The following is an 18,041-nucleotide window of genomic DNA, read 5'->3' as shown; positions in this document are numbered from 1 at the left end:
AGTGAGAATTGGGACATATATTGAGTAAAGTCATTTTCAGCAAAAGATCTTACTAACAGCAACAAAAGCATCCACTGTCAGGTAAGATTTATATGCAGTAGGGCAGCAAAATGGGCCCGTATTAGGTATATATCAAAGCACAGTTTGACTGTGTATATTTTTACTTAACTTGCTGTGAAATGCACCAGCCAGGAGAAATTAAGATTATAGGACAGGAATCGTGACTGGAAATGCTCCTAGATCCTTCCTTTCTTACATTAAGCTATATACCTTTTGAAAGTCTATTAATTTTATTACAAATTAATAATATTGATGCACGTGTTGGGCATAAGTCTTCCTTATTAGGTTCTACACGGTTCATCTTCCTCCCATTAATTCCTGTTCTCAAGTTTGGAATGCTTCAACATCGTCCCCTTTTCCTCACCTCTATCAGCGACAGGATAGTGTACTAGATTTCCACAGGAGTGAAGATTCTTGTTCTAAACTTATTTTCAAGACTGTCACTTTTTAGTGTTGCCACATCCACTTGCAACTGCATTAACTGATATTATCGTTATAAATTGATATTTATTGCCTTGAGCACTGTAATTTGATTATTTTCACTGCACTCTGTGATTAGAGGTTAGCTTTTTGCATATCTATAACCTATAAAAGCTTCCTTAAATTCGTTTGTGTAATTGGCACTTTATTACTCCATTTAACTACAGGAAGAGTTAAGCTACATCATTTCCTGTCACTGAGAGCCAATATCTTAATTCTAACTCTGACTAAAGCTCAACTTTTTCCCTCTATTTATATATCCTGCATCTTCTCTACAGGTAAGCCATTGCAAGAGAGAGAATCATTTTCTAAATAAGGCTACTGCTACTCCAAGTGGGACATGTTTGTACAGCTGTTCCAAACCAGCAACCATTAAATGTTTAGGCTCAATATATGACTTAACCACTTAACCACTTAACAACTTAGGACTTTTGCACTGAATTATAGTATAATAGTATATAGTAAAATGAGAATAACTGTGCAATCACTTAGCACCATTACCAAATGACACCATGCTACTTGTTTTCTTTGAAGATTCAAGATTAAGAAGGTAAGCACTGAAGCTTCCATTGCCAGAATGTTTCTTTTTACAATCATAAATAGTTGAGCAGTATAAACTCACTTCCAAAAGCACAATCTACTTAATTTTAATTGTTACGGAGGGAAAAAAAAACAACCTTACTCGTCTCTGAACTGTTCCTTCAAGTTTCTCCATTTCTCCAAGAATAGCAGAAAGAAAGGATGACTTTCCAGATCCAACCTGTCCCACAACGGCAACTAAAGAGCCTTCAGGAATGCTGACATTCAGACTGGAAGCATTGAGGAAGATTAGATAAATTAGTTACCCTCTCTGTAGGTACTGCATAATATATGTATGGGCTGTGATCACTCTAAGAAAGAAATATTCTATTTTACCCTCACAATGATCAGGGATTAGCACTTCAGTTTTAGTGTCTTTTTAGTATATACACTTCAGACACTTGCAATAATGACCTTAAGAATACATTTATTTGTCTGCAGGTTAAGAAGTTATGCTTTCATTTGGTCACAACAGAATCAAATGGAAGATGGTTTAACCAATAAGCAGTAGTATTCTTCTCAGCCCTGTGGTTCATTTCCATCTTCCTCTGCTAATCAACTGCTAGACTTCTCATAAAGTTACCACTGTTATAGCAGCTACTGTAGCCACTGTCACGCCGATTAAGGAAAAAAACAGCTGTTTGAGTAAATAAGGCTGACTTCATCCTCCATAGACTGCTGTCAAAATTAGCTGTGGTTTGAATCTGAACCTATTCGGGTACAGTATGTACTCATAAACTTTAGCATAGAGGCAGAGTCACTTGCTTTATCTGTGTTCCATGCTAACTGGATCTACACACATTCTGATTTGCAGTCCCTATGCTAAGATAAGCACAGTTCCTTCAGACTGGAGTTTGGAGCACAGATGAGGTAAAGAAAGAAGACTATGTATAGACTATACCAGACTTTAATGAAGCCTGTATATGGTGCTGAAGGTGGTTCGTACTCGGATACTATACTGCAGGCTATGATGGCTGAGATTCAGGCACCCAATGCCATGTTATGGGAAGCAATGCCCCCCACCCTGAGAGGAATAGGGTAGACCATGTGGTGATGGGTTTGCATTGTGTGGGCTGTAACCTCTTTAGCGGTCTCACTGATACTTAACAGAACTTATCAAATAGGTTCTCCATGCCACTCTGAAGCCTGGCCACTCCCTTTCATTTCCTTACTAACCCTCCAATGTGTTCACCATGTAGCAGTAAAAGCACGGCTCAATTTACACCTAAGAAAATACCTTGTTAAGAAATGACAATAAAAAGGAAGGTTGTTTTTCAAGCATGAGACACCACTGTGAGATAAGCAAATTTTTGTTTGTTTGTTCATTCTAAAGGATGCCACAATCTAAATATAAGATTAATGTTAAGGCTAAATAAATTCCTTTAGTTTACTTGTAGGCAATCTAAAATGCTTTCAGTGGGCTCAGTTAGTACAGCAACAAAAGGGCATCTTGCCAGTTAATGTACCATATAAGCAATTCAGGAAAAATTGATATTACAGTTGTTAAATCTCCCTTGCGCAAACTGAAGGGGTAAGGAGGAAGAAAGGAGGAATGAAGAAGAGTATTGGCTTCCCTTGGAACTTCTACAGTGCTATGTGGGGGAATATATGTTTTTTTCTGGTTACTCTTGGAGCAGAGAGATTAGGTCAGATTTGACTTTCCAGAGCATGCTGATCACATGGGCTACCCCGGAAACAGTACCGTATGTTCTTTTTGATACATACCATTATGAACTACTCCAAACAGAATCTCCAAAGGCTTCACATTCTGTAAAGGAGCTCATAAAAATAACTAAGAAATATCTTACTTTTTTAAGACTGGTAGGCCACTTTTATCCCAGCGGAAAGAAGCACCAATAAATCCAACAGCATGATCTGTTGCAGTCAAGAAAAAAGAGCAATGACTTGCAAATGCATCCCTTCAGTTGAGGTTCTTCATCATTATATATAAACTAATAAGCAATGAAAAATAAACAATTACAGCTTACTTCCACTATAGTTTATGTTGACATCTTCAGGATTAAGATCTTCAGCGTACAGAAAATCCTCTAAACGGCTCAGAGAAACTTTGGTCTGCAAGATGAACAAACCTATATAGTCCTTGCAACATGTTTATACTATTTGCATTTTTAAATAATATTTTAAAAATCCTAAACAATATGGAAAAAAGAGATTCCTTGTCTTATTTAAAGATAGACAACAAAGGTGTTCAGGTTATGTAAAAATTATTTTGCTGGATTAAGTACTACATAACCTAAAGGCCTAAACAATTTTTTTTTTTCTGAGGATCTACTGCTTGGTAGTTATAAAATAACAGAGCATGCTTGACACATCCAACATTAGAATATATAGCAAATTTTTGAATGGCTGGTTCTTCTTAATGACTTAATGAGACTGTTTTCAAAAAAAAAACAATAGTAAAAACACTTCAGGTTCTTTTGAGTATTTTTTTCTTTTTAAGAAACTGTGCATGCCAACTATCTCTTAATAAATGAAGCTGAAAGATAGTATTTCACTGTGAGTTTGTGATGAGATGCCCATTTCTGTGCTGTGATACGAAATGCAATGAACTTACTTATGCTTGTGCTAAGTTTTAAGCTATTAGAACTAAATCCTATAAAAAGTTTTTGACCTTGCAGCTTGTAGACCATAAATGAAATCAGACAAGGCTCCCAGCCAAGGTCAGGCATGCTATGCCATTATCGTCCTGTTTAAAAGGTCATAGGACACCTTTTAAATAGCCTTCATGCTTCGCGTTGCATAAAGTTACCATGCAGTTTCATCTAAAAAAAGTACAACTTAAAATAATTCACTTAATCATTTCTAGAAATAGATGAAACACAGGACACAGAAGATCAACATCAGGGTAAATATGAGCCTTTTATAGCACCCTATTCATAATCTGTTTACCTGAGCTACAGCAGAGATGACAGATGGTAAATCAAACAATGGCAGTCGCAGAATGTTAAATAAAGAAATAGATGTAAAAACTTTAGCTGCTGTTAAAACATTCTCTTCATCCACATGAAAGAAAACTCCAAATGTAGCCAGAGACACCTTTTAAATCCAAAAATAGAAAAGGTAAATCTGGAAGCAAAATCACATTATAACTAAAATTTATACATAGCTATTATTTTTCTTTGCAATTGAGAGGTGTGAAATCCTATTTCTGTTCACTTATGAACAGGAACTCTTTTGCATTTGCTGCACATGAAGTTTGTTGCATGGCTCCATTATGGAGTGCAGTAATACTTTAATATTATTAATCAAAATACATGGCCACTGTGTTTGACCCAGCTGGATACACATGAAACCACATAAATAGCTTTCCCATCTCAGGAACAGATTTTTTCATTTTGAAAAATCGTTTTGCTAAACATTGCTGTGACACTGGTCATAAAGTAAAACTATTTACTACAGATCGTTTTATTTTTGACCACCTGGAGTTTTCTTCAAAAATGCCTGCAAATCACTATCTTGAACCTCTGTCTAGCAAAATAAATTAAGGTAGTACTTCTTTTCTTTTTTAGTGTTCCAAAGTTGCCTGATGTATTGATGACCAAATTCTTCCTGTTGTGAATTAAACCTATAATATACCAACAGACATGCTTTCTATTTCACTTGAATGCTCTGTAGTCATGTTCAATAATCCAGATGTTTCATAAAGGCAGTGTTGTCTTAAAGGCTTTGCTTTGTTAAGGATGACTGAGAGTGCATCACTGGCCTTGTGGGCATTACACAGTGGCTGCTCTTAGCTTGGTGAGGCTAAGCCCCCTAGGCTTCCTTTCTGTATTCACCAGAGTGAGCTCGGCTCCTACACAATAGATACTCAAGCCTTCAGAATCACCAAGAAAAGACTAAAGTTAAGTTCCTGTCCTATGGTGTCTCTGCTGAGTTTAGGACATGATTATCTCACAGCACTCAGTTTGATCTTCGTGAATTCCTCTCACTCACTGGTTCAGACTGAAGAAGCATGACTCTCACCCTCCCTCTCACTGTTCCTAAGGAATATTCCTCCTCACTTTCTACATACTGCAAGTTAAGCACTAACAAGGTGCCAGTTTGTGTGACTGAAGTTAATGGTGGTCATTTATCCCAAATGAAGGTTCCAATTTGATCCATTTACTTTCTGATGGAGTTTAATAGAGAGATTTAAAGGGAAGTTCCAAATGCCTCCCTGATACAATTCCACTGAAACAGGTCTGGATGAATTTGGCTCATACTTTTTGTTATTCTTTTTTCTTACATTTAGAGGTTTACTGCATAGGAAGGGGATGCAAAAAATACAGATGGAAAAGACATTCCCTTAAAACTTAAAAAAGGAGGAGTATAAAGAAGGTATTTGATTGTCCATGCAATAGGAAAAGTCCGATTAAAGTATTGAAATGAGATTCTGCAGACCTGGATTTAATTCATGACTTTCTAGCAGAGATCTCTCACAGTATGATCAGTCTATAATCTCTGCCTCTTTCCTCTCCAGTCACATACATACTATTAGAACTTGTGAATTCAAATACATTGTGTCGATAAACTTAATGTCTTTGAGAGGTTGTGAGGTAACGTTTATAAGGCATTCAGCTACTAAAGCAATAGGTAACCCATGAGAAACCGTACTGCATGAATAAATGCTTTTATAAAACAGACCATAAAAGGAATACATGTCAACGTTAGCATGGAGTAAGTCGCCAGATACCCAGATGACTTCAAAACATCTACTTCATGTTCTCTAATGCTCATGACCTTCCTTTGATATGAAGGTTCCCATGCATAAAGTTTGAGAATCTAGAGAAATCAAACAAAAAAGATACTTTAATAAAACAAAGAAGCAGTGATCATGCTTCAGAAAATAAATGTAAACACCAAATATCATTGACAAATATCCAGCAATCCCAAATTGTAAAAATCTGAACATTGTACAAATGAAATCAAGACTTGAGATAACTCAAAACTAGATTGTTCTTACGAAAGGTATGTTCTAGTCCTCTTACTTCTATGCATTTCAACATGTCCCTTACATATCATAAATGATGAGTGGGTTTATTTCAAATAGAAGCATAAGTAACAAAACTAGTCAATTTTAACATATTTTCCTTTTGCACTAAAACATCATTCTGTTAAAGGTTTTCAGCCATCTATTAAGACATTTGATATTCTCATTAAAAAAAAAGGTGGTAGTAAAACTAACACATTATGGCTAATAAGTTTTTCAAATCAAATTAAAGCTGTAATTAAAAAAAAGAACTTTAAAGTGTATTATATTAAAACATTTTCTCTTTATTTTTTTCCCAATTTCAGCTGAAAGATTACTCATGAAACCTTATTTTGATAAATAATATACTTTAGATCTTCACAAGCTAACAGAGAAACCAAAAAAAATCATTAGTTGTGGCATTACCTTTATTCCATGTAGCATTTCACTTAGTAGCTTGACTCGTTGATCTGAATACCTCATTTGGCTTTTCTGGTTAAAAGATAGCAATGCTTCCATTTTTCAGTGAGCAAAAGGAGAGTGAAATAGGCAGTATACTTCAAGCAATAAATACCTTTCACGTTATTTGGTCTTGCTGAAAAAACACTTGCACTGCAGTTACATCATTTTCAGATAAGCACGTATTCACACAATTCATTATATAGGATAAAGAATTATTAAATACACTAGTAACAAGTTTCCACTAAAATATCTTAAGGCGTGCATGCCAACTCTTTGTCTTTTCTTTGCTTATTTCTCTGTTATCATTATTTTCTTCACATTGAATTAAAATCTTAACAGGCTTCCAGTATGTATTTGGAACACCATATGCACATAAAACTATATACCTATATATGCACATATACAGGAGTTAAGAAGAAACTTCCCTCTGTTACTGATAATACACTGTTACTGAAAGAACCAGCTAAAAAAGAAAAAAACACACACAAATTTTTCGCACTCCTGTGCTACACTCAGGCTCTTCTGCATCTCAATTCCAAAAGAGTAATAAACAGCCTCTTTAAAGTTTTGAATCTCATTCAAATACTACAAGTTTCAAATTTTAGACAGATTTTATTGTCCTTTGTAACTCTTCTCCACCTCTCATGTCACAGCAGGGATCTAATGTGTATATTCTTCCTGCACCTGCAAAAGAGGCTTTTGTTGCCATGTATCTGAACCATCACAGCTTTACAAAAGAAGCTCTGGAGATCCAGGGTCTTCACTGCATGTGGTGGTACCAAAGGCAGAATAAGACAGAGATAAATAATAGCCTCAGTAGCAATTCAAAAATTAGGGTTGTAATATTTTTCTTAGTGGAGAGCACAGAAATTGTCAATCATGTATGTGAACAATACAGTGCCAAGAGAATTGTAGTGTGAGAGAAGCAGAAAAGACAGAGAACGTTAAGCACCTATGTGGGAATTCCCTAACCTCCAGAGAATGTGCTAACTTTGAGTGAGCTCCTTAGCCTGGATAATAGAGGTAAAGGAGGGCTATAATCCCCCCAAATCCTGTATTTAATGGAATTACTCATGTAATATGTAAAAACGTAATTGTTTCCTAGATTAAGTATACAATAATTTTTACTAATACAAAGATATTCTTTTTGGATAATGAAAATTTAGGTATCTAACCTCAATACTAGTTTAGCTATCAAACATAAGCATTTTTTACTGCAGTTATGCTTCCCTCCTCAGTGAAAAACTGCCTTGTCTTAGGGTTATTGTTTTCAATTCAGATGTATCAATACTATTCTTATACATGCAAAATTAAAAAAGAAAAACCTCCTGTATCATGACAACTTAATCCCCCCTTACTATGCCTATTTACGTGTCTCACCTTCAGACTTTTCACTTTGGCTGCAACGAGCGCGTTTATAGGTATAATGAAAAGAAGCACTGCAACACCTGCTAGGACAGAGAGGCCAAGTTCTTGCCAGAGAAAGAAGACAGCCATGAGGATCTGAAAAGGTGCTGACCACAGGAGGTTGAGGTTTACAGTTAGCTCCATGAGTTGCTGAGCATCTGCTGACATCAGGTTAACAATTTCCCCAGTTGTATAGTTTCGACGTGAGGAGTTCGCTAAAGTTAAGGCCTGCAACCAGAAATCACACAGGGTAGAAGTCACAGAAAGCAACAGTTCTGATGGGTTTCAGGAACTGCTGTCTTTAGGAGCCCAGAAGGAACTAAAAAAAGGACAACAAACAGTAGAGCAAAGCTGAACTCTTTGAAATAGTCTTGCAGCTCTTTATATCAAATAAATAGGCCACCGTGGTGCAGAGCCTAGAAAGCCTCAGCTCTGGGCTAGCTTAGAACCCCCCAGTGCAGGAACTGGGAATGACAGGCTTCCCAGCAAGCACAGGCAGAGTCACAGTGCAGCAAGCAGGCACAAGTCCCAGGTGTATGGGGACAGACAGACAGCCAGACACACACACACACACTCTTTTTCTCTCTTTCTCTCCCCTCCCAGTTGGTGCCTGGCATTTTTCCACTGTGCCATCTGCAACTCCTGCGATTACCAGGGATGCGCTGCAGCATCACACTTCATCATCCCACGTGGCAAATACAACCTGATCTGTCAGTCACTAACTCACTCTATTCAGAGTGAGGAAGAAACTACACTTCTGCCCCATAGCTGTGGAAGCTTGCTAGAAGATGTGCCCACCACAATAGGAGCCTTGTACTACTCCCCTTTCCCTTCCTCCTCAACACACTGACATGGGACGTGAAAGAAGGAATTCCTCTTCCTCTTCCATCATAACTGACAAGTGAAATCTTGTATACTGCTTCAGAAAACACTCAAGAAATCTGTGCAATAAGATTTCTTTGAATCTCTTGAGAAAAGAGACTGTATTTTAAATTAATTGAGAAGACACAGTAATTTATTTTGGACTTGAATTATTTCTTGTCTTCCTTAACTGATGCTTACCAGGTAAATACTGCAGTGACATATCAACTTGCCTCATTCATAACAAAGTAAACGGAAGGTGCAGCACACAGAAACTCGTTTCATCTCATATACTATATATTAACATTATAATAAATGTTTTAATGTTTTGCAGATCAGACACAACTACTTTTACTACTGTACTATTAGCACCTGCATCCCTTGTAAAAGCAGCACAGGGCCCCAACATATCCCATTAAAGGTGGGATAAATTACATGTACAGTTCCACAGCAGTTCACCATCTTTAAAAAAAAAGTGAGAAAAAATATCTGATTTACTGAATATCCAAATGAACTGAAAATCAGTTTCACTAAAATAGGGGAGAAAACTTTCACTCTCCACAGGGGACAATCCGGCCAACCAATCCACTACCACTATATAGTAAAACAGTGATCACTGGCATGCTTACTTGTATCTAGACATCCAGTCTATAAAGTTTTCCCAGCTCATTCAGTAAATTTGGGGAAATTAGCCTTAATCACAATAAGAAGATTCCATTTTCTTCATGTATCTCTAATATTATCTCTGTACAGGTGGCTGATCAAAGTATCTGATTCCAGGATTAGAACAGAAACACTGCTGAAATTCCAAATTATGAATAATCATCAAAATATAAAGTCAATCTGTTAGCCTGCCACCAGCAGTCTGTAACATCGTGGGTTTTGAACATGCTGATAAATACAGTATTTTTTAAAATTGAGGGTTTATTTTGTTGGTTGTTTTGAAGAGAAAGTAGAATACATAATTACCTTTTTGTATATCAGGCCTACAACTGCAGTCTTGATTTTGACTGCAGTAAGCATATTGTTACGCTGGTATAACTGATGGAGGAGAGTTTGAGAGAGAACTACAAAAAAAAGGGCAATAGCATAGCCATATCCACTCCTGTGTGAACCAGGGTGATTTTCACTCAACGTTACCAGTGCTCTGAAAATGAAGCAAAATAAATTTTAAAACATATGCATTAAATCAACATGTGACAATGCAAAGTTTAATAAACTGATATATTGGCAACTTATTTAATTAATCCGTTTTGTTCACAGATATGCTAAAAGGCCATGAAGAAATACTATGTTCAAAAGGTAGCATTTATCTGTGTTTTACACTTTGTCAGCTCAGAAACAATTCTCAAATACTATTCTAGAGATGAATTTACTATTGCTGACTTCACTGACAGTGCAGGACAAATACAGAATGGCAAAAAGAAAAAATACATTTTAATAAGATATTTCTAGTTAGAAATGCCACATCTACCAACTGGTGGGGGAGGGGAAGGAAGGAAGGAAGGAGGGAGGGAAGGAAGGAAGAATCTGGAGGAAAATTAATTCTTATTTTTGTGCTAGTAATAGGTTTTCTTAAATAACCAAAAACTGTGAGGTCTTCAAAAAGATTTTATTGTTAACAGTTTTGCTCAATAACCAAGCATACTACAGGATTATTCTGATACAGGATATAGTATGGTGGTTAACGGTAATTCTATTCGTTGTAAACACATGAGTATTTCACAAATGCTGAACACCTCCTTGGTAACCATGATTTATAAAAATCAATCCCATCCCACTCATGGTACCAACAACATTATAACAACAGGGTCATTGCAGCTTTCCATTAAATGATGAAGCTGTGGATATTATTGTATATTTAATGGCTTTGTTGAAAAATGGAGATGGGAAGAATTGACAAAAAAGCAGGGAAGTTAAATATCTTTGCATTGTATTTGTTTTTATATTTGATTTTATATTTAAGTACATTAAATACTTAAGTATAATATTGTGGAGTTGAACTTCTATTGCTTTTGCCTCAGTCCTTTGGCTAAGAAACTCCTGACTTCTTGAGCTTTCCTTCATTAGACCATGTAGAGATAATTACTGAAAAACCATCTTAGCAAAAATAAGTTGTTGTTTAGTTTGGTTTTGATATTGTCAGTCCTTTAGCTTTATTATTCTGTTACTCATTGAACATAAAGTGAAGCACATTAAAAACTTACTTCATTATCTGTGGACCCATGAAAGCCAGAATATCAGCTGTAACTTTCAGAAAGGCAACTTTAATCAATAAAAATTTAAATGTTTGCCACAGTGGGAAAATCAAAGATGGTTTACAGAAACTTGTTTTCTTAAATAGCATTCTTTCGATGTAAGAAGCCTGTGAAATTACAAAAATGTGTATAGAATTAAAAAATTATGTTCTCTCTCCCATCACACACGAATACAAAATTTATATTACTGTCCATCTAAAACCATCATTGCACTTATAATGCACAGAAGTGAATTTCCTACATTGAAAATGGAAGAAAAGCTTTTATGTAAGAAATTAAGTATAGTTTTATTTAGTCTGGCTAGCATTCATTTAGGAAAGGGTAAATATGGTTTCTCAGGTTGTCCCAACCACCGACAATTATCGTTAGAAATTACTTTAACCCTCAAATGATTATCACAGGTCAAAAACTTGGATGGGCACAACAGAGGAAATCTTCAAAGTAGATTGAGATGCATTACCATTTATAGCAGGCTTACAACAACTTCTATATTTAAGGCTGAATATCCTTTCTATTTTTTCAGAATATTTTCAGTTGTTCAATAATTTATTCTTTTTAAGTTTGAATTTAGCTTATAAACAATTGCAAATATTCTTGCAAGGGCTCAAAAAAGAGTAATGCCGCAGTTCTTAGCTATTACAATAATGAAGGACAGGTTATTTTCTACAAATTAGTTTGGTTATAACAACAGTACCTGAACTAAAAATTACCCTAATTGAAAAATGCTTCTGAATGCTGTTGGTAGAAAGTGTGCTGATAAGTATATAATCAGTAGAAGAAAGGACAAATCTATAAATACAAAAAAGAAGTACTGAAGAAATGCCGTAAAGCCAACCTCTGCAGGAGCCCTCTCCTTGGTCATTTGAAACAAAAGCTACACTCTTCCTGGATTCACAGGTTAGGCCCTCTCTCCTGTGAACCTCCTAACATTATGGAGCTCACAGTGCACTTTAACAACAACAACGCAATAAATAACTGTAACTTAAAATGTCAAGGATTTATATGGATATCAGACAGGCAAACTCAAGGAAGAAAACCAAAATATCTCACTACAGTTTTTGGTTGAATGTTGTTCTCCCAGTAAAGTCTTAAACTTCCTAACTCTTCTAATATACTTTGTGTTAATATACAACTGCTTGTGGTAAGACCCATGTGCCCCCAACACGATGTTTAAATTAAACAAATAAGAAATAATTTAATTTAATTTAAACAATTCAGAAAAATCCTATAGCCCCAATAGAATGATTACAATACTGATTGGCCTTTATAATCTACGAAATGTGGGCTGTTCAACAAACAACAGGATTTTAGAAATCTCCTCCAGAATCTAGACTCCTTAAATTTAGGAAAGAATTTTGCCTATTGTCAGAATTATCACTACCTTTAATCCAGTGGTTGATCTTTGCATTTCCTTCCTCCATTGCTTTTCAAAGTTAGGACACACACTGTATGGTGAATCACCTTCATTCAGTTCAAACAAGTCATCCCTCTCCAATGGCTTCTTATAACCTATAGATATTAGTCTGAAAGAAAGCAATGAATATTGACAGCATAAAATACAGCACACAAAAGCAGAAATCCTAGCTCAAAAAGTTAACAATAGCATGTATGGCATACAAATAAACTCCATATTCAACATAATCTACGTAATTCTGTAAGAGGCTGCAGACAGTGGCACCTAGCTTAAATATACTGAAATTCACTGGAAGTAAGAAAACCCCAAAGAGCAAATTCTGAGGAAACGCTGCACCTCGGAGTCTCTCCACATTTCTTATACCGTACTTCTTTGTAGGAAAACACTGGATTTCTTTAGAGATAAATGAAATTATTTCAAAACAAATCTATTTAGCATAATTACTCAGTTACTGTTATGACCTGAAAGGAAATCTCTCTTTCATCACAGGACTGCATTATGTTGTGACTCATCTTTAACAGAGGTAACAACCTTAAACCACTGGGTTTCAGCACAAGTACAATGGAAATTTTCTTACAGTAGAGCCTCGTTTCTTAAAATGCTGTGTTGTTATTAAGTTTAAAAAAAAAATCAAATGAATATTAAAATGGTCAAACAGCTGAAAAACACACTGATCCCACAGGAACTCCATTTCAAAGAGTAATAGAAGATCTATTTTTTTGAAGAGCCTGACAAATTTTAACTCAAAGCAAACCATGCTGTACCATTTCTGAGACAAAGAAAATGCAAAAGGGCTAACATTGCCAAAGTGCTTCAACTTAAAGGAAGTCTCAAACATCTAATAATCAAAGTCAGGACACACTCAAGTGTCAATGGTTGTGTCTATCAGAGTGATTTTCCTCACCAGAGGGCTACTATGCAAGTGCAGTGTACTTGCTTTTCCAGTGTGCACTCCCAGGGTAGAGTATCCTGCCAGTGCTGGACTTGGCACTAACGTGTGCCACTTGTTCTGCACAGGACTCAGAAACACTTTATTGGAAGTTATAAAATTCTGGCGGGGATGGAGCCCACTGCCCCCAAGCGCCATCCAAATGTCTGCTGAAGCTGCAATGTTAAGACGAAGTAAAATATCTTAAGCTCATTAAATCAAGGCAAAAAACACAGCTTCTTATGAAGACTGCCGACAAAGACGAAGATGAGGAGAGCTGACCAGCTGGTACTTGACTTATACAATATCCTTAAATAATAGTTTCTACTGATCTCAATTCCAAAAACCCATCGCAACCACAAAAGATAAACAGATTTACCAAATGCCCTTCATAGTGGAATCCCAAACTGCCTCAAGGCTAAGGAAATACCACATAGCATTATAGGTTTAGTATATAGTAATTGAGACATCTTCATTTAGAGTGCAAGCACTTAGGGCAAGTATACATTTAACAAATGTTTGCTTGTGGCGGGAAAGAGGGTACACAGCTATTCTAAATATTTAAGTATTAAATCAATTACATCAAGTTAGTTATTTCACAGATAAACAAACTCTCACTGAACAGAACACAAACCGTATATATATTTTTCTTCTCCTTTGCTAAATTTTGTGGAAATGATAAGGATAACCTTGATTTGACATTTGCAATTTGGGTGAACATTGTGAAATAAAGAAAATGAACAAATAAATGTCATATAAAAGTGCTCCCAAACTTCTGTAGGAAAACTGAAAATTTATATTTATGCTCTAGCAATGTACAAATTGGTAAAATCACAGCTTCCTTGAAACGGACAGCGAACTTTTTAACTTCAGTAGGGCTGGGGTTTCACCAAAATCTCCGAATGCTTGAAATAATCCAATTGTTTTGTCTCCATTTACTAATAGCAAATACTCTTTTCTGCTTTTCCCTAAAATTAGTGATATTGAATAAAACAAGTAGTAGTTGTAATACTCTTAAATTTTTCTTCCCCTCATTCTTAGATTTTTGAACTGTTCAGTATGTGTCCGGCTCAAAAACAACAAGAATGAGTAATGGTCAGGAGACAACACATGAAGTTGTTTGAAATACCATTGTGAACATTAAGTGACAGAAAGCTGCATAACTTAATATAGCTGAACTTTCAGTTCCTATTTTTGGGTGGAAAAATTTCCCAAGAAGCAGAGGAACTTTAGTGGTGCTTGTGAACAGGTGATCTACAGTAACAAGGACATATGACCTGTAATAAAGGGAGGAGCTCAAGCATGAAATCAGCTACTTGGAAAACACCTTAGATATACTAATGAGTATTTGAGTATTTGTTCCTGCAGATCTAGAAAACTGTTATATCACATCTATGGTTCTACATGGGGTACAAGGAAAACCTTATTCACAAACATGGATAATAAATAAAAAGGATAGCCTAATTTGGCAGTTTATATCACACTACCTAAAAATATTGTCTATTGTGAAAATAACATTTAGATCCTTAGCTCCTGGTGTAATTAACAAGTGTGAAGTATTTATCTGTTTTAACTAATGAAATCAGGTAGCATGCACAATGGCTATTTCTATGTAGAAGCAATATTCTAGGAAATACTTTAATACGACCTATAGAAGTTGAAAACTGATTTTTGTACAGGAAGCTAACAGCAATCTCAGGCCCAGACTGTAGATCAAGTATGAATGAAGGTGTGGAATGTAGGTGTGTCCTCTGCAACTCAGTGAGCATCAATGAGCATCAACAAACAGTTTATTACATTCTCACCTGCTAAACCAGGAATATGTTAATTTACTAAAGACAAAAACATCATCTTCAGGGCTGCATTTCTGTTTAAAAAAAAGAAAAAATATCAATGCTACTTGAATGAAAAAAATATCCATTATGTTATATATATTTATTTTAGTTACAATTTTAATTCATATTTTAAACTGCAGAATTACCAGAAATATTTTTCACGGCAGTATTTACCATCCTTTTCTTTGGACTGGCCCCACCCGACTGGCTCCTTCTCCTACCCCCTTCTGTCCTCCCCCTCTTCTTCCCTGCTGGTACCCAGTCCCACACAATGCCTATACTGCACTCACACTTCTTTTGTTCATTACCTGCTCCCACCGATATACTGTTTCTCTCTAACACAAGGCATGAGGAACGAGAGAAGCCTACAGGTACAGGACTTAATAAAAGAACTTATCTCTATGTAAGAAAATATAAATCACCACCCTAGCTTGATTTTACGTTGTTTGCACATACTTTACACTTTACTAGAGTACGATAATACCAACAGTAAATCATGCACAATATAAGCAAACCTTCCTTAAAGCTCCAACAGTTAAAACGGTTTCTTTCTGATATGAAAACCTAGCTATCGGAAGAACAGCAAACTCCTTCCACACCTTAAGATATGAAGGACTACTAATGTGTAAAGCGCATGTAAAGAGGAGTATGGGGATTGTAGCACTGCCAATTTCACACGTTGTCAGTGAAGGTAAGTGTAATAGAGGGAAACAAATATGAGCTCTCCCACATTTCTTGGGGAATTCATATCCACACCCAAGACACAGGCACACCCAAGGAGGAAATTCTGTGGTTCAGAAATTCAGCATCACCTTAAAATCACTTCTAACAAGAAAGGCACTTATAGATCTTTTCTGTAAGTGGTATAAAAACCTGCCTGTCAAAAATATATGATGCTGGCGCTCTGAGATCCTGTATATTTTCACAATACTTGTACTTTCAGTCGAAAAACCCAAAAAACTAAAGGATAATCTAAGAAAACTAAAGGATAATCTAAGAAAACTAAAGGATAATCTAAGAAAACTAAAGGATAATCTAAGAAACAAACATGCAAGGAAAATGTTGTCTCTGTAACAAAGAAACACATCCTGCTGTGCACCTGATGAAGAAGCTTGCCCTTCGATGTCAGATTCAAGTATCTGTCATTGTACATTACTATTTCTAAGTTTTACATCCACACACAGTTGTCTATTAGCTTTTACTAATGGAGAACAGTAGAAACGTTGGCATGACCATCTACTGGCTTTGGTCAAGTCCTGCTCCCATTTCTGTCACTAGCGAAGTTTGTATTTCCTTAGGGAAAAAAAATTGAGATATATTGAACAAAACCCTGGCCTAAAGATATTCTCTCCTCCCTATACATTCAAAGTGCATATCCCAGGACATACCTGCGACACATAACACTTCTTATTAACTGCATTCCAACAAAAAATCTACAAGAAATCTGATCAAATTTAAAGTAGGTACTTCTGCACTGTCTGACAGTCTTCTGATTTAAAACCTTGTTTTCCTATATCAATTATATGAATTCCTTGATATTTGGCAGTCAGAAAACACTTTTAATAAGTCTTTTTTAGGATTCAATGACTGCATTCATTTAGAAAGAAACCCCAGCAGGTTTTGATTAGTTGATGGTGTCACTTCCGGTGCTGGTAGGCACCACCACGTCCAGGTTTATGATACATCGAGGTGCTGGCTGCTTCTCCACCTCCGGCTCTTGACAGGGGCAAGCAGCCCAGTAACCCTGATCACGTAGGGAAATGCCATGTGACGTCCTGAACCCGGTGACCTTTGTGGACCTGAGGTTTTGGAAAAGATTTGGGGAAGCTTCCTTGCTGCTTCTCCCCACCTCCCCCCCCAAAAACCCTCCTCCGTATAATATACAGGGGAGGGTGTAATATGTATACGTGTAATATAATAATACATACCGGGGATATAGTATACGCCCCTTAAAGAGGCAGGAAAAAAGACCGTTTCTAAGGCTGTACGGCTCTGCCCCCCACCCCCGGGAGCCCCCGGTCCCGCCTCGCCACCCCACGTCCCCCTCCCCGGCCCCTGCCGGCGCGGCGCCTTCCCGCCCGGCGGCCCCGAGGCGGAGGACGGGCCGTGAAGGGCCTCTCCACCCGGCTCCTGCCGGCCCCCGCGCGGGGTCACCTCCTTGCCGGACGCGCTCAGGCGCTGGTAAAAGCCGCCCTGTCTCCCCCAGGAGCTGGCCATGGCGGACCAGCCTCCCTCCGGCGGAGCGGGCGCCGGCAGGGCCCCCGCCCTCACGCAACGCCGGGGCGGGCACTGCGGAGCCCCGCCCGGGGGCGGCCGTTAGCGGCCGGGCACCGCGGCCGTTGGGCGGGGGGGGTGCGCTGATTTTTGGGGCTTGCCCTCGAGAGTCAGCAGATGTAAGAGGGGTCTGTGCCGTTTCCAAACCCCACGGGGACCCCCCCCCCCCACGCCCCCGCCGGGCGGGGCCGTACAGCGCGGTACCAGCGCAGCCGCAGACCTTGCGGAGAAATGCGTTTTGCGCCGTCAAACGAGAGACCTGTGGCCGCCGAGGAGGGGGTCTTGTAGCCAGAGGCCCGGAGTGCGGGCAGCGTTCAAGTAAAACTGCGAAGGCCGGAGGCAGGAGAGGCTCGCTCACAGACATGTCACTTAGTGGCGACCAAACATACAAAAATACAGTTTTTGGGGGGTTTTTTGTTTTTTTTTTTTACTGAGTTTTGGCTAGATGTGTGATGCCAGCTTTAGTGCCTCAGAAAATGACGAACAAGTGAGAGTCCTTGCGTCCTAAATCTGC

At 37.6% G+C, this 18,041-nt stretch overlaps 1 protein-coding gene across 4 annotated transcripts in view; it reads right to left on the bottom strand.

Moving 5' to 3' along the window:
- The window catches only part of LOC112987888 (multidrug resistance-associated protein 1-like), a 37,464-nt gene extending 19,924 nt beyond the window's left edge, over positions 1-17,540 (bottom strand). For 3 of the 4 annotated variants that reach the window (XM_026107981.2, XM_026107984.2, XM_064523412.1), the window contains exons 1-12: positions 17,408-17,540; positions 15,224-15,285; positions 12,458-12,599; positions 11,026-11,183; positions 9,788-9,965; positions 7,931-8,185; positions 6,515-6,580; positions 5,764-5,901; positions 4,030-4,176; positions 3,108-3,192; positions 2,928-2,994; positions 1,223-1,349 (exon numbers count right to left, since the gene is read on the bottom strand). In XM_026107981.2, the coding sequence (XP_025963766.1) occupies positions 1,223-1,349; positions 2,928-2,994; positions 3,108-3,192; positions 4,030-4,176; positions 5,764-5,901; positions 6,515-6,580; positions 7,931-8,185; positions 9,788-9,965; positions 11,026-11,183; positions 12,458-12,599; positions 15,224-15,285; positions 17,408-17,470 (1,488 nt within the window). In that variant the 5' untranslated portion in view covers positions 17,471-17,540. Of the gene's footprint in view, positions 1-1,222; positions 1,350-2,927; positions 2,995-3,107; positions 3,193-4,029; positions 4,177-5,763; positions 5,902-6,514; positions 6,581-7,930; positions 8,186-9,787; positions 9,966-11,025; positions 11,184-12,457; positions 12,600-15,223; positions 15,286-16,352; positions 16,540-17,407 lie in introns of those variants that run through there. The other variant, XM_026107982.2, reaches the window with a different exon arrangement.
- Positions 17,541-18,041: the final 501 nt, after the last annotated feature.

Source organism: Dromaius novaehollandiae, chromosome 1, assembly GCF_036370855.1.
Source record: "Dromaius novaehollandiae isolate bDroNov1 chromosome 1, bDroNov1.hap1, whole genome shotgun sequence".
NCBI lineage: Eukaryota > Metazoa > Chordata > Aves > Casuariiformes > Dromaiidae > Dromaius > Dromaius novaehollandiae.
Note: the sequence above shows the minus strand (reverse complement) of the source record. Positions and strands in the feature narration are given on the sequence as shown.